Raw genomic sequence first — 27,251 nt, 5'->3', positions numbered from 1 at the left:
CCAATCAGAGGCTTCGCGGATCCTTCACTAGATTTGCTCTCTTGGCCCTTTTCCTCCTTTTGTTTTATTACAGTTTGAATATATCGTTTGTCCTTCCATAATTTGTTCATTATTATTTATACTAGTAGTCTAGAAGGATCATCACCAGTCAGCACTTGTTTTCCACACGCGATACACACCGCTTTTGTTCTGCGTTGCGGTACACACATATGAGTACTTCGATTATCTTTGTAGCACGCAGCAATAATTCCTTTACTCATATTATCTAAAAAACTAAGGTATATATGTACTAGTAGTTTTTTTTCCTTGTAAGATTTTAGCTAACTAATAGTTGTGAGTAACCGCCCAATTTAACACCGTTTTAGGCAAACCACCGGCCATCACCCATAATATGAGAGCTAACACGTGCTCGCCCAAGAGCGTGCCCCGTGTTAACCCACATCTAAGGGTTTGAGCAACCGACACGTCATCCACCCAAAATGGCATTAAACCCGGTAGTCCCGGTATGTGCTCCACCGCATTCCCAAGATCATGCACACATACCTCACAAGGATACATTACCAACGAACCACAAGAGCAATTTTAAACATAAAAAAGAGTACAATAACTTAATTATTACAAGTTCAATATAGGAAGGTTCAAATCTGAAATTAAAAGGTCTCACATCCTTACAACATTGTTTAAGAGAGTGGCATAAAAAGTGCATGAAAAGTAAAGTTTAATGTATCATCATGCTCTCTCAAGAACTACTACGCAGCGGATAACATCAATAAAACCACAACACACAAAAGCATCTCGCTCCAAAAGCATCATCGCAACACAAACACCTACTCCTCTTCCGCACCAGGGTCGGCGGGATAGAAGTGACCAAAAACTACCTCCGGCTCACCTGCACTTGGTTTATATAGCAACATGAGTACAAAGGTACTCGCAAGTCTTACACAAATAAATAAGCAAGGATTATGCAATGGCTCAAAATGAGATTTTAAGGTTAAGTTATTATTGCGCGAGCATGAGCTCTCTACACTACCATCTAGCTGCTAGCACAATTAATTAACCTTGCCCATCCCGCAAACAAATTTTAGTTATTGCAAGAAGACAATTAAATAACCGGGTAAGTAACTTGATCCATAACCCACCATAACCGAAACTTCGTACGAAGAATTCGTCGGACAAGAGCTTGCTCATAACCGAGAGCGCGGCAATTCGAATTGATTTAAAACTTTGCAAGGGTGTACTCTTTTTACCCACACGACACAAGGACCATGCGACTCACCCAACCGATCACGTAGGGTAAGGGGGTACTAGTGTCAACCGTTCCCAAAAAGGCTCAAACTTTGAACATCACGCCTAGCTTGCGCGGAGAGTTACCTAGGTCCACCGGAGACATCCCTAAGCCTCTCTACATAGCACCCATGACCACGTAGCTAGGACCGTGCATCAAAGACCAAGTCTAGAAGGTAGTCAGCTCATCTTTTCCATTAGTTCGGATATGTGGTAGCACGTTACAAATTTGTCAAAACCGAGGTCATCCACGGACGGTCCTTAAACGACTCAAGCGGACTATGCCCACGAGACACCTTTCTCTAGGCCCTATCCTTCCGCTCAAATCCCGAGACCATACTCCCAACAACCGAAACCAACAAGTGCCAAATCAAGGATCGTCATAAGCGTGTGATGACTCTAAGACCATATTCTCCTATCAAGTGATATAAGACTCTATGCGCGGCTAAGAATCTAACAAATTAAATAATTCAATTAACTACGAGTGTCAAGGATGAGGATAAACAATTCCCAAGGAAAGGCAATGAATAAAATTAGGTACAAAAATGCAATAGTTAACATAATATTCATAACCCACAATTACTCAAATGAGATAACTAAAGGTAACAATTTAAATAGGTACAAGGAAGGATGCATAGTTGCTTGCCTTGGTTTTCTTCGGGTTCGACCTCGAACTCGGGTTCGGCAACCACGGTGGGCTCGATGAGTTCGCTCTCCGACGGCTCGGTCACTATAATGCATGAATGATCGGATGCATTAGAATGATGCTATGATTTATGCAAGAGTGATATGACATGAAAAACGATGATTATCGTGTTTTAGCTGTGTTATTTGAAGCGGTTCCGCCACAGCTGGTATCAGAGCTAAGCAAAGCATACCAGAGAATACACCCAGTTTCTAAATAAGAAACCATTAAAACTTGACTTCAAAGCAATTAAGTTTTTGAAAATAACGTTGAATACTTAAGGAAAGAGTTTAGGACATAACTAGAAAGCACCGCGCGCACTGTTGGGCCGTTCGTTTGCATGTCCCAGATCAGCTTGTGGCCTAGTATTCTACCGTCTGCTTAGGGGTGGTGCTGTTCGATGCCTTATCTACAACCTGAGGCTCCCTCGTCGTCTTGTTCGTGCCGCTCCCTCGCCTCGCCCTCCCCCGGATCCGGAGCTGAGCTCCCTACGGTGGCACTCCCTTGCCTCTGCTACCTCGCCTCGCCATCGCCCGGATCCGGGGCTCCCGGTGGCGGCGCTCCGTCGTGTCGCGCTCGCTCGGGTCCCGGGCTCCCGGCGGCGGCGGTCGCCTTGTCTCTCCCGGGTCCGGGGCTGCCGGCGGCGGCGCTCCTAGGTGAGGAAACTCTACATCTTCATGAGATTACTGGATCTATACACACGCTGTTCATTCGTGATGGAAGAAATTTCTCTCCAGGCCGTCGGCGGCGCGGGCGGCAACAGGCTGCTGGCCGGGTACCTGGCGCACGAGTTCCTACGGCGCAGCACGCTCCTCGGCGAGCGGAGGCTGCAGCCGTCGGGGCGGAAGGAGAAGGAACCCGCCCTTGCCGTCCCCGCGCCCGAGCCGAGCAGGCGCTACGCGGAGGTTTCGCGGCTGCTCATGGCGGTCGGGGCCCGCATCCCCGGCGTTGTCAACCCGTCGCAGCTCGGCCGCCGGCTCCGGATTAAGGAGTGACCGGCCGGCCATGCCGTGAGACCGCAGGAGCAACGCGCGGAGGGGCGGCATTGCCTGCTGGTTTGCCTCGCCTCCCCTCAGCGGCCGCGCTCTCTGCCCTCCTCGGCGGACGACCAACCCGAAGAACAGCGGATGCTTCTGCACACAGCAAGCGGGTTCGTCCTGTCTTTTCCCCCTTCGAATTTTTCGTGTGGTAATAGAGGACCTTTGCTTGCGCAGGTCTCTCATCTCGATCCGTGCTTCTTCCCTGTTTCTTTGAGCATTAAAAGACTGCGTCTGTTGCCATCTTGGGTTCTCCAAATTTGCAGACGTTGGTGCGTGTGATATGGTTTCGGCCATGCTATCCAATCGGTTTTATCTCCCTCGTTCCAGAATTCTGCTTTGCCTTCGTTGATCCGGGGAGGTAGTCCATTTTTGTTCCATTTTGAAATGTTTTGTTTCCATAAGGACCGATGGTGCCTATTCAGGGTTATCTTGTTGTCCAATTGCGACAGAACCTGTGATCGGTAATTATCTTTTGTTATATATATTCTGCACCAATCAAGATTGGAACTTTGGCACTACCATTTTTAGCACAACTAAGAAATCACAGAAGAGTAGTAATCCTTGCCCCCATATCGCAGGAAACTTTCTACTTCTACTGGACAGCTAGAACATTACTGATGAAAACGAGCAGAAAGCTTAGGTGAGAATTGATTCAATATGATAATTTTGGCATGGCAACTTTATAGGAGTATTAACCTCTATTCCTCGCTCCTCAATGGAACACAATAAGGCAATTTAAGTTTGTCACAACAAACTTTAAACAGAAAAAGGTATGAATGTGATCTCTGTATATACAATAATTGATACTTTCAGATGTTGTGGAGAAAAAAATAGAGACATAGTGCACACTACACATTCATTACATGCTAGTTTTTTTTAGACCTAGGCTAGCAGTATTTTTTCCTTTTTCGGATGCTTTGGGAATTAATCCCAATTCTAGGAACACACCCCAAATTCTCAGACATTGCCATGCCAGGGACCCAAACATTAACCATCAATAATTCTAGTTGCGAACTTAAAACATGAAAAATGAATTTCCTAACTCCCAGGAAATAAAGTATAAGCATTTTCCACTCCATCATATAAAATCAACATACACAGCCCTGAAAGGCCCAGTTAGAAGCTGAATTGGTTACTTGAACTGAAGCAAAGAGACCAGCTTTTTCCTCAGTAAAATTCTTTGATTCCGCCCTTTAGAATATTCTGATTTTGGCACAGTTGCATCCTATTTATCAGATAAGGCTCCGAGGGATTGGAACTGGGACGCTAGAGTAATCTGCCATGGTTCATGAGAATTAAGGGTTGTATTGCAGCTTGGACTCCATAGGTCACAAGTGCAGGAAGCACTGAGAAAGGAATGTCTAAGCCTAGAGTAGGAACGAAGCATGGCAGAGACTACTAAAGGTCCCATGGATTGGTACATGGCTGCGTACTATTAACCAAACGATTAGAGAAATATTATTGTTATACGATCATGTAGAGTCTGGTTCGTAGCCTGTCTTTTGTTAGTACAAAAGGTGACCTTAAAAGCGTAGCTGCAGCTGAGTTGCTATGAAGCAGCTATATATATATATATATATATATATATATATATATATATATATATATATATATATATATATATATATATATATACAGCAAAAGATTCAGATACACAACTGCAGCCAAGCTGTTGCTAAGTAGCCAAGCTGCTGCTATCAGGCTTCATGAAGCAAAAGTTTGTTGCTTTCGGAAGTAGAACTTGAGATGGCCTTCTACATCTGGTAGTATCTAATTCTTTTTCCTCTTTGATGCTTTCGCGAAGACTGAGCTGGTCACCACCATGTATACCTTCCTATATAAAGAAGTAGTGTAGGTTAGGTAAAGTGTGAAGTATCTATATTTGTATCTTTGGATATTATCTGATGTGGTTAAAATTAGTTACCCTGTCAGAGTCATCCGCTGCACTGAAGACTCTTGTGTGGTAGGCTGAGGTTGTCAAAAGAGCTGTAACACAATGGATTAGAACATACATTATGACAAAAACTTGTATATTCTGCAGCAAAAAGGGTATAAATGAAGCGAACCTAGTCTGGTCAATCTCCATAAGTTGCGAATCATAAGGCGATGCTGCTTCTGATCCAGAAGTCTACATAGTAATATAGATGTGATATTTGATTTTATGCACCAAGATTTATAGTAAGGATATCTGAGAAGAAAGTTGTACCTTTATTTCTTCGTTTGTTTGCTCTATTGGTTCCAGCGGGGGTAGCTTTGGATTTTGAGATGAGCTAGTGCCTAGGAGAGAAGTAGCTTCTTCATTTTTGAACATAGAAAGAAGTAGATCTTTTCCATGCCTCTTTTTGATACTGAGAATATCGAATGTTGGATCTTTGTTGTCTTTGTTAGGTCCTCTTTTGTGAATACTTTTTGCCGGGAACACCTTGACGACAACCGTGAGTTTTTCTCCTACAATTGCTGATATCTCTGGGGTGGTAATTCAGATCTGTTGTTTTGTCTTATCAATCTATCTGCAGTTTTGCCAATAAGTGATGTTCCTCTCTCATCAAAGAGCATAAATTCCAGCTCACAAGTGCCATCAGTGCCATATAGAGATATTTTATACCTGTTTACAGTGTAGGTTATAGATGCTGATAAAATGCAATGAGTTGTGTTTTGAAATATTATTGCATAGAGTGTACCTATTTGTCATCTGAGAGGAGATATGGCCTTGCTTGCAAATATAAGAGTTTCCTTCATATCTTGTCGATGTATTACATTTTGTGCATCCTTGGTAGCACCAAGATTCATTGTCTGAAATTCTTGTCACTGTGATGGTGCATTCGAAACGTTTGGTCTGAAAATATAAGCATTATTAAGTAACTATATAAGTTAGGTGAAAGCAATTTAATTTTTTTTAGTTTGAGAGTGATGTAGAGTATCTTACCAAGTCCTCAAACGGATCGATTGATTTCATTTCCAAAAGTGATTTCTGTTCAATCTTGCTCTGCATCTCGTTCATCGTCTGAATATGAAGCTTTTGGGTTGGCTGGGAGTGTTCACCAATACTGCAAATATAAAAGTCAGAGCTTAGTTAAGTGCAAGGGTGACTGTATACATGTAGAATAAAAGGTATTGCATTTTTTTAAATGAAAGGTAGATTATACAAAGGATTACAATTTACCTTGCATAGAATGCGTTGATTTCATTGATCTCTGGTAGATTTATATACCAGCGGCATGCAGCTGTGCCGCTGAGGAAAGGGGTTGATCCGCCATAGGATTTAACTGATGTTCCAACAAAGATAGCAATGATATGATTCTTTTCACTGGCTCTAAAGATTTGTTCTCCTGGGAATTCCTCTGCTCTTGGTCCCCATAGGGATACCTCAATTTTATTTCCCCTTCATTAAATTGTAATTATGTTATAGTGGGGGTGTATTGCTGTATTCTAAATTCGTTAGATTATTATCAAAAAAGGAATAAGTATTTTACCTTAGATCCATAAGGTGGATCAGCCTTTTCATGCGTATTGCTCCACTGTTGGTTGAAAACATTGTTGGATCAGAAAGAGCCGTAATGCGTCCAATGACATCTGTAGGTTATAATTTCATCAATCTTAATTTGTTGGAATGTTTAATTTTTTTGACTATTAGAAAAGAGAGAGAAACAACAGTACCAATGAAATACTCATTGTTTCCTTCGAGTTGTGGTAGCTCTGTAAATGGTGTGAGATGGAATGTATATTTTGGGAAATCTTGTGGTTTTGGATTCACCTCTTGAAGCAGTCTTTGGATGCAATCTGATCATATACATTGCACGTACTGGTTTGTATGATTGCTTTGCATTGTCAATATCAATGTTTTTAAATTGCCTAATCGTCTGATCGAACAATGGGTGGACCAGACGACTAATCGTGATTAGTCGTCGACTAGGGTTGATTAGTCGGGTCTGATCGACCCTAGTCGTCCACTAGTCGTCCAGGACATTTAGGATATATATATATATATATATATATATATATATACTTATATTATTGTATAGTATAGGAGTTAAGTACTGAAGTACTAGCAAGATGCGGTGGCAGTTTTGCTATAGCCTTCTCAGCATATGCTGCAGAATCTGGAGCAGTTGAGGAAGAAGAACCAACAACACCAGTGGAGGCAACCACTGAAGGACGGTCGGCAGCGTCACCACTCCCACCAGCACTGGGTGCATCTGGTTTGAGCATTATAACCTCCACCATAGCGCGCCTCAGCTCCCCTTCTGCTCAAGATGCAAACGAATCACAGGATGCAATGGTACTTGGCAGCAAATCGGCACACTGGAATAGAGGAGGGAAAGGAGGGAAGAAGGGATTGCTCACCACTATCAGAGGACGACGAAGCCATCTTCTCTGGAGCTCGCCGGACCCGTCACCCGTGCTCGCGCTCGCGCGCCGACAGGAGGAGGTCGCGGGTCGGGGCAGCTCGCCGGAGGGAAAGGAGGGAAGGAGGTCGCCGGTCGGGGCAGCTCAGCTCGCTCGCGGTGTCGACGGGCCATGGCGGCGGCGGCAATGGAGGGAGCGGCGGCTGCCGACACAGGCGCGGCTCGGTCGGGACGGAATGGTGGCTGCCTAGCTGGGAGCCTCTCCAGTCTTGCTTCTTAAGTTCTAACCCTAGTGGGCTTTGGGCCTCTCATTTTCTCACCAGCCCACAAGCAATCTAGCCCAGTTACACAAACCTAATCGAGAACACCCCTAGTCGGATGATTAATCGCCTCTAATCGCCGATTAGTCGGTCGATCGGTCGATCAGGCTTCCTGATCGAGTCGTGGACCCTAATCGAGCACGCTGGACCGATAAGGTCGATTAATCGCGATTAGTCGCTCGATTTGAAATCATTGGTCAATATAAATTTTTCTCATGATTAATATTTTGGCCCTGTTTGGTTCGTAGTAGCACAAAAATTTTGACCAATAATTAGAGGTACTAAATAAAGCCAATTTACAAAACTAACTCCACAACCTTACGCTACTCCGCGAGACGAACCTAATGAGGCCTTTGATCGCACGATTAGAGGATAGTTACTGTAGCATCACTGTAGCCAATCATCGATTAATTACTGTCATTAGATTCGTCGTGAAAAGTTACACCCATCCGTAAAAAGGTTTTGCAAATAAACTTCGTTTAGTACTCCATGCATGTGTGACTTTTCTCGGGAATTGTGCGTACTACTCGTGCTACTGAACCAAACACGGCCTTTGTTCTCCTGCAGCTGTGGTCGAAGTGCTGATATGGCCTCTGGAGGAACTTCAGCATACATTGCGGTTCCCTATAAAAGTAACAGGTCAGTATGTTATTGATTTAAGTTATGATAAACGGTAAGATTATAACTATCAGAAAATAAGTATTGAATGTGTTGAAAGGACGGTAAATATACCTTTTGATCGATAACCACAAGATCCAAATGCTTGATTGCATCATCATCATTTTTGCCATGAAATTCCCAAACCCGTGATATTCGAACACAGATGGTATAGGTGTATATTCTTGGTCGAACTTGTGATAGTGGTGTAATGCTCATCTGCAAGCAAAAAGTAATTTAAAAATAGCATAAATGCATTCTGTTGCAAGCATCAATAGCTTGCAGTACTTCATTGTACACTATATTTTCCGTCATAGTTCCACATGAGCCATCATCATTTTCTATTAGTATTTTGAGTCCTCTTTTCTCTGTGACTCGTGAGATAGCTACATATAGCTGGCCATGTGTGAACACCTTTTCTTTAAATATAACCCAACATTTGAAAGTGTCTGTCCCTAACTTTTATTTATAGTCATAGAGTAGCAAACTTTGATTGGAAACTGGCGCCGACATAATGTGAAAGGCCATCTATTACCTTTAGTAGTTAGATTTATACGGGGTATGTGTGTTTTTTCACCAACATGTGTACCGGTTATTATTGTTCCTTCAATAACTGTATCTCCTAGTGGGTTATCATGATTCTTGTTCCATTGCATAGTCCTAAATTTTGATTTAGATTTCTTAGAAGCATAACAGGAGTGCCAATTTTAAGTTTAAGTCTATGAGGAGGAAAATTGTTTGCATTCAGAGTGTTAAGGTACTCAACGGGGTATAGAATATTAGCATCATTAGGAGTGTCGGTGCATTTAGATATGCTATCTGCACTATAATATTCTCTCTAGTGCAGGTAGTAGAGAGATGATATAATCATTTATTTCATCAACATCATTTGTAGTTGCTAATATAGCTCTTTTCTTGATATAATCAGGATCAGTGTACTTAGTTTGCAGGTCAGGATAAGTTGATTCAACCAATGCTTGAATTTTGATCTCTTTTGCTTGTATTAAAAATTCTTTTGGAATTTCAATGACTGTGGAGTCAGATGCATTGTCATTGTTTTTGTTATATAGTCCATTTCCAATGGCAAGGATCCAATTATTAAATGAAACGAGCTCTTCATAGTCTTCTTTTGATATGTCATTTTTTCTTAATCGCATATTTTCAGAAAGAAATAGAATATTTACATGGCTCCAAAGGTATGAAGTAATGATAGAAGCATTTATTATTTGTTCTTTTGTCCCATTCTCTATAACAGGTAGTATCTGTTTTGGATCTCCTCCTAGGACCACCACTTTGCCTCCAAAAGGTGTGTCCAAAGCCTTTTCATTTGTTTCTCCTATTATATCTCTAAGGGATCTATCAAGTGCTTCAAAGCATTGTTTATTTGTCATTAGGGCTTCATCCCATATAATAAGATCGGTATCAATAAGAAGCTTTGCCAGGTTTGTTCCTCTTTTTATGTCGCACATTGATAATTGGTCCAAATCTAACTCCGCCTATGCTGACTGGAAGACTCTCTCCTGAGTCGTCTCAACATAGCCGGTCCCAAGCCCGGGTAAAGGAGGAGGGTTGCGTTAGGTTTTGGCAAACCAGCATAAAAAATGCCACTCTAATGGATATGAAACCTACAAGAAACTCGTTGGGGCGTAACCCTCTTAGCGACGCGCTACATCGGAACCCGGGTGTGGTGATAAATGGGCAAGGGCCGGGTCGCCATCCCCCCAAGGGCGCGTCGTATCATGACCTGGGTACGATGATAAGTGAGCAATGGTCGGGTCGTCACCTGAATGGCGCGCTACATCTACGCCCGGGTGTAGTGAAAAATGAGCAAGGGTCTTCGCACTTCCCTCGATGGGTGCGAAGGGTAAGGAAGCTAGCCGAGCCAACTAGGTTTCGTATAGGTAGCTGGAACGTAGTGTCCCTAACGGGTAAGTTGCGAGAGCTAGTTGATGTAGCAATTAGGAGGCGTGTAAATATTCTATGCGTTCAAGAGACTAAATGGAAGGGCCAGAAGGCGAAGGAGGTTGAGGATACTGGTTTCAAGCTTTGGTACACGGGAGCAACTCCGGGTAGGAATGGTGTAGGCATCTTGATTGATAGGAGTCTTAAGGATGGAGTCGTAGAGGTTAGAAGGCAAGGCGACCGGATTATCCTAATCCGGTTGGTAGTTGGAGATTCGGTTTTGAATGTGATCAGTGCATATGCCCCTCAGGTAGGCCTTAGTGAGAGCACCAAGATGCAGTTCTGGGAAGATCTAGATAGCATGGTTAGTACCGTGCCTACCAGCGAGAAACTCTTCATAGGAGGAGATCTCAACGGTCATGTGGGTGCAACTAATGTAGGGTTCGAGCGAGTGCACGGGGGTTTTGGGTATGGTAGCAGGAGTCAAGAAGGGGAGGATGTGTTGAACTTCGCGTTAGCCTACGACTTGTTGATAGCGAATACCGTGTTTAAGAAGAGGGAATCCCATCTTGTGATGTTTCGTAGTGGACAACACTCGAGCCAGATCGACTTTATCCTTACTAGGAGGGAGGATAGACGTGATTGCTTAGATTGTAAAGTGATACCTGGGGAGTGTGTTGTCCCTCAACACAAGCTTGTGGTGGCGGACTTTCGTCTTCGGGTACGTGTCCATCGGGACAAATGTACCAAGATTGCGAGAACAAAGTGGTGGAAGCTTAGAGGGGAAGCGGCACAAGCGTTTAAGGAAAGGATGCTAGGTGAGGGGCCTTGGGAAGAAGGAGAAGACGCAGATGACATGTGGCTAAAGATGGCAACATGTGTTCGGAAGGTGGCCTCAGAGGTGTTTGGCGTGAGTAAGGGAGGCAAACAGGAGGGGAAAGACAACTGGTGGTGGAACGACGAGGTGCAAAGGGCTATTAAGGAGAAGGAGTGTTTCAAGCGTCTCCATCTTGACAAGAGTGCAGCCAACATCGAGGGCTATAAATTAGCGAAGAGGGTTGCAAAGCGAGCTGTGAGTGTAGCAAAAGGTAAGGCGTATGATGACCTGTATCAGCGGCTAGGCACGAAAGAAGGGGAAAAGGACATTTATAGGATGGCTAGGATCCGCGAGCGGAAGACAAGGGACATCAACCAAATCAAATGCATTAAGGATGAGACAGATCGACTGCTAGTGAAGGATGATGAGATCATGGATAGATGGAGAGAGTACTTCGACAAGTTGTTTAATGGGGAGAGTGAGAGCCCTACCCTTGAGTTAGATGACTCTTTTGACGATACTAACAGACGTTTTGTGAGGAGAATTCAGGAGGTAGAGATCGGGGAGGCTTTGAAGAGGATGAAGAGAGGTAAAGCGTTGGGTCCTGATGGTATTCCCATTGAGGTGTGGAGATGCCTAGGAGATAGAGCAATAGTTTGGTTAACTAAGCTTTTTAATCTCATTTTTCGGTCAAACAAGATGCCGGAAGAATGGAGGAGAAGTATATTAGTACCTATCTTCAAAAACAAGGGTGATGTTCAAAGTTGTACTAACTACCGTGGGATTAAGCTGATGAGCTATACGATGAAGCTTTGGGAGAGGGTCATCGAGCATCGCCTAAGAAGAGGGACAAGTGTGACCCAAAACCAATTTGGGTTCATGCCTGGAAGGTCAACCATGGAGGCGATTTTCTTAATACGACAATTGATGGAGATATAGGGAGCAGAAGAAGGACTTGCACATGGTCTTCATTGACCTTGAGAAGGCATATGACAAAGTATCGAGAAATGTCATGTGGTGGGCTTTGGAGAAGCACAAAGTCCCAACCAAGTACATTACCCTCATTAAGGATATGTACAAAGATGCGACGACATTTGTCCGGACATGTGATGGCAACACCACTGACTTTCCTATTAACATAGGCCTACACCAGGGGTCAGCATTGAGCCCTTATTTATTTGCTTTAGTGATGGATGAGATCACAAGGGATATACAAGGTGAGATCTCTTGGTGTATGCTCTTTGCTGATGATGTGGTGCTAGTTGACGAGAGTAGTGCAGGGGTTAATAGGAAGTTAGAGCTGTGGAGACGCACGTTAGAGTCGAAAGGGTTCAGACTTAGTAGGACCAAGACCGAGTACATGATGTGCGATTTCAGCGCGACTAGGCATGAGGGGGGAGACGTTAGTCTAGATGGGCAAGTGGTGGTCCAGAAGGATACGTTTCGGTATTTAGGATCGGTGTTACAAAAGGATGGCGACATTGATGAAGATGTTAGGCATAGAATTTCAGCTGGCTGGTTGAAATGGCGGCAAGCTTCTGGCATCCTTTGTGACAAGAGGGTGCCACAAAAACTAAAAGGCAAATTCTATAGGACAGCAATTCGTCCGGCGATATTATACGGTGCTGAATGTTGGCCTACAAAAAGACGACATGTGCAGCAACTGAGTGTAGCAGAGATGCGGATGTTGCGGTGGTTTTGCGGGCACACAAGGAGGGATAGAGTCCGGAACGAAGTTATTCGGGATAGGGTCGGGGTGGCACCAATTGAGGAGAAACTTACTCAGCATCGGCTGAGATGGTTTGGACATGTCCAACGAAGGCCTCCTGAGGCGCCGGTGCGTAATGGGATCCTTGAGCTAGTCGATAATGTAAAGAGGGGTAGAGGTAGACCTAAACTGACGTGGGATGAGTCGGTTAAGAGAGACCTTAAGGATTGGAACATCTCTAAAGAGATAGCTTTGGATAGGAGCGCTTGGAGACTAGCTATCAATGTGCCTGAACCTTGAACTTATTTCTTTCGGGTTTCATCTCTAGCCTACCCCAACTTGCTTGGGAAAAAAGGCTATGTTGTTGTTGTTGTTGTATTGATAATTGGTCCAAATCTATTGGTATACGAAATCTTGAGTGAGCTGTTCGTCCATTTGGAAGTAGCAAAGAAGCGACTCCTGATGATGCAATTGTAAGAACAATCTTTTTTCTAGCTCTAAGATATGATACGATCGCCTTCCATAAAAATATTTTTCCAGTTCCTCCATGTCCAGAGACAAAATAGAAATTTCCATTGCTTGCAAGCACAGAATTAACAATGCTATGAAAAGCTTTATTTTGATCTTTGTTTAGTTGTACATATAATTTGTTTGCTTCTTCTTCTAAGTACTTTGTATCATAGCTCATTTCTTCTTGGATTAGTCTGTTTATGTTATCAACTTTCTTTGTGCTGTGTCCCTTGGGTAAATTGTAAGCATTTATTTCTTGGCCATTCTTAGAGAATAACTCTTCGAGTTCTTCAAGTAAACATTGCTGCAGTTCAAATTCAGAGGGTGCATATTTAATAGGGTGGTATTTTTGAATGAGGTTTTTCGGTATGTCATCGACCATTGTATGCCATGTTGCATTGAAAAATTCTTTTTCATCTTTTATTTGACAATATGTTAGCATTATAACAAATAGATTACGTAGTTGAAAAGATGTTGCCCAATTGGTTGCTTCATGATATGTATGATACCACTCCTTGTCATCATCCAATAATCCTCTAGCTGCACAAGCCTCTTTAAATGTTTGGTACAGGACACCATTATATGTTCGTATTTCTTCATAGCTTTTAGCACCTTTAACAATCATTAGAAGCATTCTTAAATAGAATCTTTCACCTTCAGCTGGGTTAACATAATAGAGCCTTCCGATTTTGAAACCATGTTGTCTTTTTTTTCCATTGCTTCTGTGCTCCATCCCAGCGCCACTTTCTTGGGAATTCATAGTATGTTAATTCTCTTGCATCTTTATGCTCTTTATTTGCAGTAAACCATTCAGTGAGCATTGTTTTTGCATAGTTTGGATTTTTAGCTATTTGAGCCAGTTTTTCATCTGATTTCATCTTAACGATATTCATCAATGGTAGATGAACCGGTAATCTTTCTACAGGTGGCCAATGATAATGTATTTCATATCCTAATAATCTCCAAAGAGCATCTTGTTCGCATATATACCTGCAGTCTAGATACTCTTGTATCTCATCTATAGTGTCTGTTTCCTTGTTTAGAGGTGGTTCTTCTTTTTTGATTTTTTCGAATATGACCTGTGCTCGATCAGGTCCCTTGTTTACATATTTGCATAAGTATTTCAGAACTCTACTCTTGTTTACATACTCAACATTTATGTGGGCTTGGTATCTTTTTAATAGTATCAAATTATGCGGCACAACCCATCTATTGTCCAAGTTGTGTTGCTCCCTTCTTATGAAAATCCCATTGTTCCTTCTTCGATATATTGTGAAACCATTCTCAGAGAATGTGGTGTTCTCTACAAAATCTTTGGGATAAAATTTGGAGCATTTGCCTTTCTTCATGCATGGACAATTCCAGTTTTTCTCTCCACATGGTCCATGCATCATATGCTCGGCAACAAAAGGATCTATCTCAGGATCTACTATTTCAGCAGATATCCAAGAATCTATTGTTTCTGAAGTTACTTCATAACCGTTCTTGTCTAACCAAACTAATATGTGAACATGCGGTAGTCCTCTTTTTTGAAATTCTATAGAATACAGAAGTGCTAGTATAGGGCCAAATATTTTTCCTGAATGTAAGTCATCCAAAAGTTGTTGCAGTTTCATATAGAAAACACGGACAATAATATCTGGTCTATCATTTGCGTGTTGATCGGGTAACAAACATGATGTTATTTCAGTCCATTTTGGGTTGCAAGTGAATGTAATAAAAAGATCTGGCGGTCCATAGACACAACAAATAGCAATACCGTCATGGTAATTTTGTACTATATATCGTCTTGATCCAACATGGCTAGATGGTAGTAACACTTTTTTTGCCTATTTGGCTTGCATCATATATTCCTTTTTCTACAGCATCGAAAACACCTTGAATATATTCAGCTCGTAATTTAGATTGGTTTCTAATAATGTAATCAAGTCGATCTTCATCTTCCATTGCTCGACCATCTACTATTATTTGCTTTGATAGTCGGCCATAGCATAACCAAGGATTAGGTTGATCAGGTCTGTAATGCACATGGTATTTTAGAAATTCATGCATAGTTATTGTCTCTCTCTTAGAGTTTTCTCCCTTTTGGTTAAGGTTTGGTCCTTGGTACTTTATACCTAGCTGGAAGCCTCGTTCTCCATATGGGAATAGGAGCAGGTATTGTAGCGGCATATATGCTGGATGAAAAATAGATATCTGCTGTAGACCATTGTTGTGTGTGCTAACAATAATATCTCGTTTGTAGTTCTCCAGAGATAAGTCACCTACAATTAATATAGCTAATTCTTCTTGATGTGGTATTTCATATTGAATTCTATCGCTTTTATCAGCACCTAATATTCTAATACTTATATCAATGCCTTTATGTTCTTACATAGGCAAAAAAGATTTTTACTAATGGATTATAAACAACATTGTTTGTATGGATTTGGAACATTTTAATATGCTTGAAGTAATCTAAGCTGAATTGCTGTTGATTTAATTGTTTTACTGTGAGCATACAGCTTATGCCCTCTGTTGCTTTATAGATTTAGTTTCCCTTCTCTTTTGTGATCATCAAGAACTTCTTTGCTGTATAATCATATTATGATAGTGTTTGATTCTGTTGTGCCACTCACTCCTACAGAATGAGGATGGGACAAAGGTTGAATACAGGGTGTGGAACTGTAGAAGGATAGAATTGGTGTAATAGATGGATTGTATTAGCCTGACCCTTGGGGCTGAATATATAGGGGTACATGACTTGGAGGGCAAGAAGCCTCTCCTACAGATCTGGTAGTATACGGATACAATCCTAATCTACCTAATATAGAGATATCTCTAATATACTCTAACATCCCCCCGCAGTCACAGCGGGAGCGTCGCAGACGGTGAGACTGGAGAGAAGTCGATAAACTGACATCCCCCCACAGTCACAACGGTCAGTGCACCGCAGATGCTGTGGCTGGAGTGGAAAACCACAAGGTTGCTCAAGCAGATGATAGCCCTTTGTGCCGATGTCGAAGTAGCCGAGGTGAGGACGAGTAGCCATGGTCGATGATGCCGTACGTAGAGTAGCCGTGGTCGACGTAGAGCTGTCGAAGTTGCCGAAGACGAGGTAGCCGCACATGAAGCCGCGGGCGCACGAGGAGGCGCCATGGTGGTGGCGTAATGGAGAAGACGCCGGAGACGAAGATGGCGACGAGTCGAGGCAGTCGTAGAGGGAGTGATGCCAAAGTCGAAGCAGTCAGGCCATCGGGCGACACATGCCCGAGCTTGCCAGGCTCGGGAACGCATCGGGGACGATGGGCACGCACCGGTGTTGCCAATACCGAACATGCAAGGGAGGATGCACAACCAGATGTCGTCACCAAGGGGGACCAGCAGAGAAGGCCTCCATGGCGGTCGCAGGCGCAGAAGAAGGCGAGGTAGAAGATGCCAACGCCTACTGTTGCTGGAGTAGACGAAATAGTCGGGGACGAGATGGCGACGCTGGCAACGTGGTTGTGCTAGACGAAGCGAGGAGGGGAACCCAGATTTTCCAGCACAAGGCCGAATGATCCGGTTGACGCGACGGCGGCGCTCGAAAGAGACGGCAAAGAACTCGTACAGCTTGACGAAGACCATGCGCGGGGCGCGCAGCGAAGAGTCCACGATGAGGTCGGGGACGTGGTCGACGGCGGTGAGGAAGCAACGGCGGAGAAGACCACGGGGTGACGCCACTGCTGCCCGAAGAGGCGACGCAGTGACAGCCCTCCGTGCTCGGTGAAGGGCGCGCTCGACGAGGACGAACGTCACGGAAGCCGGGTGGATCACGCACATCGGCTGATCAGATTGAGTAGCGTGAGGCGAGATGACGGTGGGCGAAGTCGGTGAAGGCGTCCCGATCGGTGAAGGCGACGACGAGCCGGCGAAGGTCGACGTGCGGACGAGGCGGCGATGTAGGCGGCGGCGCAAACGAGCGCCCCCTAGGGTGCCGGCCATCTCGCCATGCCGCAGGGTCGGAGAGGAAGAAGAGGCCGGTGAAGTCGATGCCGACGTCGAGGTAGAGGCGCGAAGTCGACGGGCGGTGGGCGAAGCAATCTCGATCAGTGATCGAGTAAAAATTAAGAGAAATTACCAAAAAGAAATTAGCAGCAGCATCTCGTGTAGGACCTCCGGGTGCGCGTAGCACAGGCACCTCACCCCTCCTATCTCTTTTCTTCTCTCACCCGTCGGACAGAGGGACCGAAACAGAGGAGAGAAGGCAGAGGCTCGATGGGTAGGCGCCTAGCGACGGCGATGGATTGGGTGGCGGGGATCTGCACCGGGGCGGCGGAGGCGTCCGGCGGTCGGGATCGCGGGTCCCGGCCGGCGACGGTGGTGGGCGGCACGGTGCCCGCCGGGCGCAAGCGGAGTCCGCCAGGTTGGTGCCGGGTGGCTCCACGCTCGGAGGGGCCGCGGATGTCGAGGCGGGCGGATCCCCGCCGGGATCGACGGGATGGAGAGTAGGTGCCGCCACGGGACCTGTCGACGAGTGGTGGAGGGGGCGCGCGGAAGCCCGATCTGCCACCACGGCAGTGCAGGGAAGGACGCGTGCGCCGCGGTTGACCGCAGCTACCACCACGGCAGCGCTGGTCGAGGTCACCGTCGACGGTTTCCACGGCGGATGACGAGGTACGTGACGATGTGCTGTTGCCGGAGACTCTAAAGGCGGTGGATTAACTTGATCCGCTGCGATGAAGGGCGCTGCCCCCGGTGGAGGTCATGGGCAACCTCCCCGGGGGCGCGCTAGAAGGCCGGCGAGTGAGCGCCCTGGAGGGGCGCTGTGGGAAACAGGGGGAAGGCGGCGGCGCGAGAGGAGGGGTGCCGGCGGCACTAGGGTTAGGGCAGCGGAAGGTTGCCTAGGATCTCAAACCCTAAACTCGTGATACCATGTAGAAGGATAGAATTGGTGTAATGGATGGATTGTATTAGCCTGACCCTTGGGGCTGAATATATAGGGGTACATGACTTGGAGGGTAAGAAGCCTCTCCTACAGATCTGGTAGTATACGGATACAATCCTAATCTACCTAATATAGAGATATCCCTAATATACTCTAATAGGAACCCCTTCCATTCCAAGCTGGCTGCTGCTGTGCTTGGTGGTGTTGACAACATCTGGATTGTAAGTTGACAGAGTGTGCACTATTTGTTTTTTTAACCTGCACTATTTGTTTTTTTAACCTGTTCGCAGCTGAAAATCTGTTCATTATGTAGGCTCCTGGTACTCGTGTGCTGTATCTCGGTGCTACTTCTGGCACAACTGTGTCTAATGGGTCTGATATTGTTGGACCAGTGAGTTTCCTATCATTTGAATCTGTTAATGATCCATGCTTTTTTTTTAGTATGCTGCCTTAAAGATATTTGTCACTTCTGCAGGAAAGGGTTGGTTTATGCTGTTGAGTTCTCTCACAGGAGTGGTAGGGATCTTGTCAATATGGCAAAGAAGAGAACCAATGTGATCCCCATTATTGCTAAAGGGGACTTTCATCATGAAAGTGCTTTTTTTTCTGTCGTTCTCTTAGCAGCAGGAGATTATTGAATCTCTAGCAGGTGGGCGAGCTTGGATTTTTTTTTTTTTCCAATTAGACTGATCTATCTCTTTTCTTCTCCCCGGTAGGAATTTTAGAAGTCTCAAGTTACTTGTAGTAATTAGAAGAGTAAAAGTTAAAAAAGCTTCTGATTCGTACCTGCTTTCCTTTGGATCCAGTGCACTTGCTTTTTGCTGGCGCTCTTTTCTGAGTTCTGTTGTGGTGGTGATGTCAGAAACAATGGGAGAGGTCCCCATCGCTGGTCCTTTTATACTGCCAAAAGGGCCATCTAGCTTGTGCCACGTTTAGTTCTGCGGGAGCCTTCTGGATGCACGGGACGTGCACATGCTTTCTCTGGAGGTTTCCTGACAGCAGCTTGCTTATCCAACGGTTGATGTTTTCCTGGAACTCAATCTGACGGTAGGAACACATAAAGCTGACGTGGTGCGCTCCTCTAAGCGCGTATGTGCGAAGAAGAAGCATGTAGGGGTATGATTAAGGTAGCTTGAAATATAATTGATTTTCAGCCCATTACTTTTAGTATTTAAATTTTGCCTTTAAATATGGTATCTACCGTCACCGCGAATATATGATTGTTCAGTCAGCTGAGAGAGTTTGACCTTCCCGTCGGTGATGCGAGCCGAATGCTGAGCTCAAGCAGTGGCTTATTTGAGCTGCTGCTCATATACCAACCATCGGTTGATTATATGGGGAGTAATGGTTCGAAATTGGAAATTTGATTCTCTGTCTACGACGGTACTTAGTTAATACGCTATCTTGATAGCGTATGCTTAATGTTGTCCATACAGTTAGAATTGTATGGATGCTGGTTCTATAGCGATCGGTAATGAATGGGAACATTTTCATGAGTGTTGGCACGAAAGGTTCATTGAGATATACATTGTCCATCTTCTGTAGGTACGCTAACCACGAATTGATCAACCTAGGATGACTAGTTAATCGCCTAGTTATATATAAGGAGAGACGTATTATGTATGCTACCGAAACTAACCATGGAAGACCAAAGCTATTTGGCAATTTTTTCTTATGTGAGGACAAATAGGACGTGCATGCAATCAAAATGTGAAGAATATCACGAAAAAGCTAAAAAGGAATGAAATTGAAAAAGATCATAAGGAAATCTCTAGATGTTATTGGCTGAAAACTGTGAAACACAAATTTTTAGGGATAGTAAATGACCTGATCTTAAGTCGAATCTGTGGAAAGAAATATCACAAAACAAATTCACTGCATGCTGTAAAAATTTGAAAATTTTCAGAATAATTTACAGTAAAGAACCTAAGGAGTTTTCAATTACTAGCGATTCTGCCTAAGTTGTAGCAGTCGGGCCACTTAAATTTTTCGACAAACTTAGAGGCACTTTCTGAGAAAAAGTTCAACACGAAAGTTGTATATAACTTAACCAAGAAGCTTCTGTAAACTTTTAAGAATTTTTGGCCAAGTAGATTGTTCCTGGTACTCGAAACAATAGCTCTCTGGACATTCTATTTTCTTTGTTGACCATTAGTCAATCACATAAGGTTATGCTCATCTTAGGATCTGTTTTAGACCTGGGCTTGACTAGAAAAGTTGTACATAATTATCTAAGCAACATTTTGGAAAATTTTGGGAATTTTCGGACCACAACTCCAGTAGATATACATTTTCCTTCTTGTACCTAGAATCTGTCTAGTAGCAGCAATCTGTTACTAGTATATTGTTTTTGCTCCGCTTAGAATGTCTGAAGCTGCAACGGAAACTGATTAGTTTTTAGGGAAATTTTTTATCACTATGGTTCTGTGATTGATCAGATCGATGAATGAGGTTGGTCCGTCCGCCATTGAATCTGCTGATGAGAAGAAGCCTAAAAGTGGGGGTGATCGCCAAAGGGGTAAGCTGAAGAGTGAAGACAAGTCCAACGACGCTGCTGGTTAGAAGAAGCCTAAAAGTAAGCGCGGTCGCTCAAGAAGTGATACTAAGAGTGAAGACAAGTCCAACAATGACTCTGCTGGTGAGAAGATTATGGATCAGCAACTATGGAGCAGACCTCGAGGGCGTCAAGCACACAGCACAAACGAAGCCTCGTAGCACGCGGGACAGAAGTTTACCACCCTTGCCCCGCAGGTAAGTTATTCCCAAACCAAAATGACCTAATTAGTAAGCCAAGACTGTTCCATTCTAGTCTTGTGGTTGCACGGTTGTCCCAGGTTGTCGCTCTAATGACGTATGGTCCTTATGGAGAGTAGCTAGCATAAAATACAGTACGAGCCCCCTAAACCAAGTTTCTAGAAAAACATATTTTAAGGAGACGTTCACCACTCAAGCACACAGCACCGAGGGTAACGCTCAGAATTAAGTTGCATAATACCATTAGCAAAATTAATTAAAAAAGACCATAAATATGTGTGAGAGCGCAGCACCTAGCACAACTAACCAAAATGCAACCCAAGGTGTATATAAAGGATAAATGTGGCTAGGAAATCCTTATAGGCATACAGTATTAAAATGCAGTATGAAAATGTATTTAAAGGTGATAGGATGTTCATGTTATACTTGCCTTCCTCAAAGTTCTCCTGCTGCTCAAACTGCTGAAAGGGCTCTGAAGCTGGCTCCTGGCACTCCTCCGGTCGCTCGGCGTCTAATCACGATCGCAATGCCGAAACAATCATAGAGAACAAGCACATACATGCAAACAAAAGCACATGCTAAGAAACAGTACAACGTTACATAAAAACAGCACATAAAACTGATCTAAAACTATTCTACGCGTTACAACGATCGCGTGGGCGCGAAAACCAACTAAAACGAAGCTAAAACGTGAAAACCAGAGCTAAAATTAGCTCCAGGGGGTTCTGCGTAAAAACCAGGGACCTAAACATAATTAACGGGTAGATCTGGGGGTCGGCGCGTAAAAACACGCGGGCTGGACTGCGGGTCCTAATTCTAAAAAGCTCAGGGGCCTAAACGTTAAAAACAGGGCTTATCTGGAACTACTTTTGAGCTAAAAATGACTGCGGGTTGATTTTGAGAAAACCCAGGGGCTCTTTAGCAAGACTGCCAGGCCGAACCGGTACGCGTGGATCTGAGCCGTTGGATCTAGATCTGACGAACCGGTCCCGATCTGAGTCTAGATCTAATCTCGTGCGCTGGTTTCTGATCGGACGGTCGGGAAACAACACGGTGACGGGGTCAGCGGTGGGACTCGCCGGTGGCATCTTTCCGCGGCGGCACCGCGCTCGGGCTCGCCGGAGTTCACCGTAAACGGTGCTCCGGGGATCAAATTGACCCGGGCTTGGGTCTAGGAGGGTCATCACGCCATGCGTGATCCACCTGAGGCATCAGCTAGGCACGACAGGGCTCAAAGCGGCGAGCGCGACTACAGCGGCGGCTATGCGCGGTGGTTCACGCCGGCGTGCAGTGTGCGGACTGCTCCAGGTCTGGTTCAAGGGTGCAAAGGGCGCGTGAAGGCTCAGTGAAGCCAGTGCAAGATGATGCAGGGCTCGCACGGCGCTGGGTGGCACGGCAGTGAGTTCGCCACGGCGAATTGCGGGGCTGCGCGGCGGCTGAACACCGGCGTGCGGCGTCCGTGCCATTCTGGTGCTGGGAAGTGGGCGTGGAGAGGTCGTGAAGCTTGCGCAACATGAGGGCGAGCTAGTGCAAGGCTCGCGTGGGGTGTTGCCGTGTAGCAGAGACTGCCACGGTGGAGCCATGGCATGCGCGACGGCGGAGCGCCGGCGCACGTCGTGCCGGTAGCTGGGGGTGGCTTACGGACTAATTAACCTAGCGCAAAAGGAAACAGGGGGCCCTGGGGTGCTTACCGAGGGTCGAGATCAGGTGAAGCCACAGCGCAAGGTCACCGCCGTCGAGGTCGTGCGGTGGAGATCGGCGCTGTGCTCGCGGAGAGGGCGGTGCAGGGGCGCTCCGGACTTCTGATCCCCTTGGGTCGACGCGTGGTGTTGCTGCGGAGGTGTACAAGGGGTCAGGACGAGCTAAGGGCCACCAGCGGTGAGGAATTGCTCGGAGCTCGGTGCTTACAGGAGTTGGGGGTTCGGCGCGATTCCGGCGATGCAGAGGCTTAGGGTCGGTGCTGAGGATTCAGAGAGCTTCGTGGGCCTACATCGGAGCTATTGCGGGGCACGGGGTGGCCTGTGTTGTAGCGGAGCGGTGTGGCCGCGGCGGCGTAGCAAGGTGCGGCGCGGCGTGCTTTGGGTTCGGGGCTGCGCAGGAAGGCAATATGCGGCGCAGGAGTCTCGGTGCAGGGTTTAAAGATAGCAGGGCCGGTGATCGTGGTGCGCAGCGAAGGAAGGCGAGCGTCGGGGATCTCGGCGAAGTTCGGCGCGGATTCTGTGCGAGGAAAACAGATCGCGAGCAACGGCCTGCGATCGCGGGTGCTCGGGATATGGCTTCTAGAAGGTGAGAGCGTGGGTGCGGCTGGCCAGTGGGCCGGCGGAGCTGGGGTGGTCCACGGGGCAGCAGGGTCGCGACGCGGGCAACGCGGAGCAGCGCAGAGGAGTCCCGGCGTGAGGAGGAAGAAAGGAAGGGAGGAGAGGCCGCTGCCGCGTGGGACCGGGAGGTCAGACGCAGAGCAGGGTGAACGGGCGAGCGGCCGAGCGCGAGCGAGCGGGTGCGCTGGCTGACGAGTGGGGCCGCCCTGTCGGTCGGGCTCGAGCGCGCGGGCGAGCGAATGCGGGCTGGAGCGGAAGCACGCGGGAGCTGGGCCTCGCGGTGAGTTTGGGCCGGGGGAAAGAGGGGGTCGGCCCAGGGGAAAGAATGGGCAAGCGGGCCGAGCTCGGGCTGCTGGGCTGAAGGCGGTAGCGGGCCGAGCGGGAGGTGGGGCGAGCTGGGCCGCGGTGCTGGGCTCACGGGGAAAAAGCAAGGAGGAGAGGGCTGGGCTGCTTGCGGATTTGGGCTAGTTTTCCTTCCTCTTTTTTCTTTCTCCTTTTCTATTCCCTTTCCTTTTTCAAACTCAAATCAAATCTAATTTGAATTCAAATAAAATTTGAATTCAACTCCTATGCACTCAAACCAATAAAATAAATGCACCAGCATGAATGCACAAACATGTTTAACCTAAAATAAATTTTAATTACTTGTGAAACAAAAATTAATTAAATGCAAGCTAAGCAATTAAAAACCTTAGAAACTTAATTAAGGCCAACTAAATTTATTATAAAATGCTGAATTTAAAATCAGGGTGTTACACTTTCCCTCGGGGATGAAGGTCCCATCGTCTTGTTCGACGATCTTGAGGCTGACTGTCTTCGGAGGCATGGTGCTAACTGTTTGGTCCCACTGGGCGTGCCAAGAATGTGTCGTCGCGGGAAATCGTTGAGCGGTCGTCCTGCGGCCGGCACACGACGAGCTGGGAGATCACGCTGCTGCTACGCTCGCATCTCCTAGTACGGCTCGGACCGGTGCTCCGTGCGGGTCTAGCCGGTGGTGATCAGGGCGTGCCACCTGGCTTGACCTGCAGCCAGGAAGGGATGAAAGATGCGGCGGTCGACTCTAGCTTTCCCTGTATCACACGAGAGTAAACGTTAAATTCCTGCCGGATCGCTCGGATCGGCACCGTCAACCCCATGGCATCGTATCGACAAATCAGCCGATCGGGAGACCCACATAGGTCTATCGGCAAATCTGCCGATCGTAGATGCATCAGATAGAATAAAGAATGAAGCGCATCTGTAAAGAATAAAACCTGCTCTAGACCATGATATAGATGATCTATCTATTCAGATTGGCTCTTGCTATGCATGGAAGAAAACAATCTAAGCGTGCATGAACATAACCAGGGCCTCCAAGGAAGCCCATCCACACAAACTGACCCATCTAAGACATGCTAGGCAGGGTGTTCGTACACGCTATCCCATCAGCAAGTCGCCGGCACGTGTTGCAGGCATGTCGTGGATTGTAACAAACGGCTAGGTAGCATGCTCCGAACGGTACGGCTACCGATCTATTAGCATGAAGCACAGGCGCACAGGATAAGTAGCGGATCTCGCCAACAAAAAAGCTTAGTACGAGATCCACCATGGTAACAGGCATGAGCCATGAAGCCCTAACAAGACTACGAGAGAGTTATTAGAGCAGCATGACACTTACCTCAAAGAACCCTAAAGCTTAGGGGTGGCGATGCGCCGAGAGAATGTGGAGACAACCGCTGCATGGGAACATCTGTCGTCGATTTATTCCATAGGGTTTAGTTACATATTTATAGTCCGTAGACTTGAATGCTACATCTAAAACAAACCCTATTTTAAATGATTCGAATCTAATCTCTATTTCTAAAGATAGAGCCTATCGGCTCTTTCCATAGGCTGCAACCGTCTCTCCCTTGGACGGCCTGTACTGGCCCATTAAACACTTTCGGCTCATTTCTTGATCGACCAATTACCGGTGGTAACGGAAGTCTTTTGAAGATGATGCTGAGTTCTAGGCGGACGCAACCCCCGGTCGATTGCCTGTGAAGATTGAAGTCTGCATTTCCAGGATAAGCTGTAAATCTCGGATAATCTTTATAGTCTTTTAGTTGTCTTTTCATGATACTATTACTGATTATTCACTTATGAAGTCTCTATAGATATGAAACTTGATCCTGACATACATATAGTTATGCATTCGGTTTTGTCCTTAAAAACGAGTGTGACATAAACCTCTCTCATCCTCGACTATCATATTATGCATAATAATGCACGCTGTCATGATGTCACTAATCTGTGAACGAGACCACCCATATCCCGGGCCTCTCACTACTACCCTCTCGATTGGAGAATACCAATCGCTCATTCTATGTCCTTTCGTGCCCCTTCCCGACGAGCTACAAAATACTATGTCTACAACTCGGTTAGATGCCTAACTGTCTTAACGAAGGCAGGCCAATCGGGGTATATACCATCCGCAAGGTAGTACCCCATGTCATAGTTGTTCCCATTAACAGTGAAACTAATTGGAGGGCTATCTACGCTAACAGGCCTAGAGAAAATAGGAGAATGGTGCGATACATTGATGTCATTGTTGCTCCCGGACAAGCCAAAGTATGCAATGCCATATCCAGAGATCGTACGAGGCCACTGCCTCGAGGATCATCAAAGGGTGCTTGCCCCTGCCAGTGAACATACCCTTCCAAGTGATAGGGCAGTTGCACCACTCCCAGTGCATGCAGTCAATGCTGCCGAGCATACCTGGAAAGCCACAGTTCTCAGCTATGTGAAGGAGACGTGCTTGGTCGTCGGCGGTGGGCGCATAGGTAAACGGCTTCAAAAGTCGTTATCACAGCCTTGCAGAAGTGCTTAAAGTCCTTATGTACAATACTCTCACTGATTCGAACGTACTCATCCACCGCATCCCAGGGACACCATACGCAAGAATGCGAATGGTGGCCACCGTTTTCTGGAGTGCAGTAAGCACAAGGATGCCGGTGCACTCGGCCTTCTGCACAAAATTGGGGTCCACTCCCTACACCGCCTCAACGATGCGAAGGAATACGTGTCACCTCAGTTGAAACCTGCTAGTCATTCAGAGACTTTTTATTCACATTCTCAATATGAACTTGGTAGGTCCACCCGGGACAAAAGGGGCCCGTTTTCCCTCATTCCCGCCAAATTTTATGTTTGTTTTTGTTTCTTTTTACTTCTCTTTTAAAACAGGCTTTCATTTGTTAATTCAGTTAATAAATTTTGATTCCAAAAATTACGAAACAAAATTTCTGATCTCTATATAAACTTGATACACGCAACAAAAATAATTAATTTTCATTCAAGTGATTGGGTCATCGAAATATCTAACTTTTTTGAAATCATATTTGTTATTTTGACCATGCAAAAATATATTAGGTGAACAAATTTTTTCAAACTGTTGCTTTTCGACAGAAAGTGGATTCTATCACGGTATTAACATTTAAAAAGTGAATTTTACATAAAATTAAGCAATTTCATGATATTAATGAGTAGTGTGTGAGTTTGAGAGATAATGTGTGTGTGTTAGTGAGATTGTGTGTGTTAGTGAGAGAGTATAGTGTGTTAATGTGAATGTAATTTCATGAAATAAATAAAATTAGTTGAGTAATCCATTATTGAATGAAAATTATAATTGAGTCTAGTAATTAAGTGAAAAATATAAAAAATGATATATATAACACATAAAGTATAATTGTACAGTACATATATAATAAAAGTATTCGAATTGCGATTATTTTTTATACAATAATATAAAATGATTCAAGTACATGAAGGATTAGCGGTAACAGACTTTCTCTTCACAAATGTCCCTTGATTATGATCACGGCGCAAGTATGGAGTATCATCATTGGCTAGCAGGATGCATGGATCAGCATTTACTTCGAAAGGTGGAATGACAACAAAATTATTATATTATTCTGACAAGTCTGTCTTGTCCTCCACTCCAACGATGTTTCTCTTTCCTGATAGAACTATTGTCGCTTAGGCTCATT

The 27,251-nt window shown here is 45.4% G+C and overlaps 2 protein-coding genes and 3 long non-coding RNA genes across 6 annotated transcripts in view; 3 read left to right on the top strand and 2 right to left on the bottom strand.

Annotated features, from left to right (window-relative positions):
• Positions 1-2,357: 2,357 nt before the first annotated feature.
• On the top strand, positions 2,358-4,023 carry LOC120682657. 2 transcript variants are annotated; one of them, XR_005678518.1, is made up of 5 exons: positions 2,358-2,625; positions 2,707-3,119; positions 3,184-3,278; positions 3,412-3,470; positions 3,588-4,023. It is a non-coding gene; the product is annotated as an uncharacterized LOC120682657 (long non-coding RNA). The 2 variants fall into 2 exon arrangements; XR_005678519.1 differs by lacking the exon at positions 3,412-3,470 and having other exon boundaries at positions 2,359-2,625.
• Positions 4,024-5,899: 1,876 nt separating this feature from the next.
• LOC120682658 lies at positions 5,900-7,685 on the bottom strand. Its single transcript, XR_005678520.1, has 2 exons — positions 7,354-7,685; positions 5,900-7,253 (listed from the first exon to the last, which is right to left on the bottom strand). It is a non-coding gene; the product is annotated as an uncharacterized LOC120682658 (long non-coding RNA).
• A 1,471-nt stretch (positions 7,686-9,156) lies between these two features.
• Positions 9,157-14,078, bottom strand: LOC120683066 (ATP-dependent DNA helicase PIF2-like). The gene is made up of 2 exons (XM_039965083.1): positions 13,156-14,078; positions 9,157-9,818 (listed from the first exon to the last, which is right to left on the bottom strand). Exons 1-2 carry the CDS (start codon positions 14,027-14,029, stop codon positions 9,157-9,159), a joined length of 1,536 nt encoding a protein of 511 aa, XP_039821017.1. The 5' UTR covers positions 14,030-14,078.
• Positions 14,079-18,329: 4,251 nt separating this feature from the next.
• LOC120682656 lies at positions 18,330-18,969 on the top strand. Its single transcript, XR_005678517.1, has 3 exons — positions 18,330-18,396; positions 18,489-18,566; positions 18,651-18,969. It is a non-coding gene; the product is annotated as an uncharacterized LOC120682656 (long non-coding RNA).
• A 3,150-nt stretch (positions 18,970-22,119) lies between these two features.
• LOC120683064 overlaps positions 22,120-27,251 on the top strand; it is a 28,262-nt gene continuing 23,130 nt past the window's right edge. The window contains exon 1 of the mRNA XM_039965080.1: positions 22,120-22,221. Within this exon, the coding sequence (XP_039821014.1) occupies positions 22,120-22,221 (102 nt within the window). The remainder of the gene's footprint in view (positions 22,222-27,251) is intronic.

This window comes from Panicum virgatum, chromosome 7N (assembly GCF_016808335.1).
Source record: "Panicum virgatum strain AP13 chromosome 7N, P.virgatum_v5, whole genome shotgun sequence".
NCBI lineage: Eukaryota > Viridiplantae > Streptophyta > Magnoliopsida > Poales > Poaceae > Panicum > Panicum virgatum.
Note: the sequence above shows the minus strand (reverse complement) of the source record. Positions and strands in the feature narration are given on the sequence as shown.

What these genes read in the sequence shown, in the direction of transcription:
- LOC120683066 (XM_039965083.1), bottom strand. Translation starts at nt 14,029, where the DNA reads ATGAATTCCCAAGAAAGTGGCGCTGGGATGGAGCACAGAAGCAATGGA. An exon ending in AAGATTTCGTATACCAATAG is followed by an intron (nt 9,819 to 13,155) that starts ATTTGGACCAAT and finishes AGGCGGAGTTAG; the next exon opens with ATTTGGACCAATTATCAATG.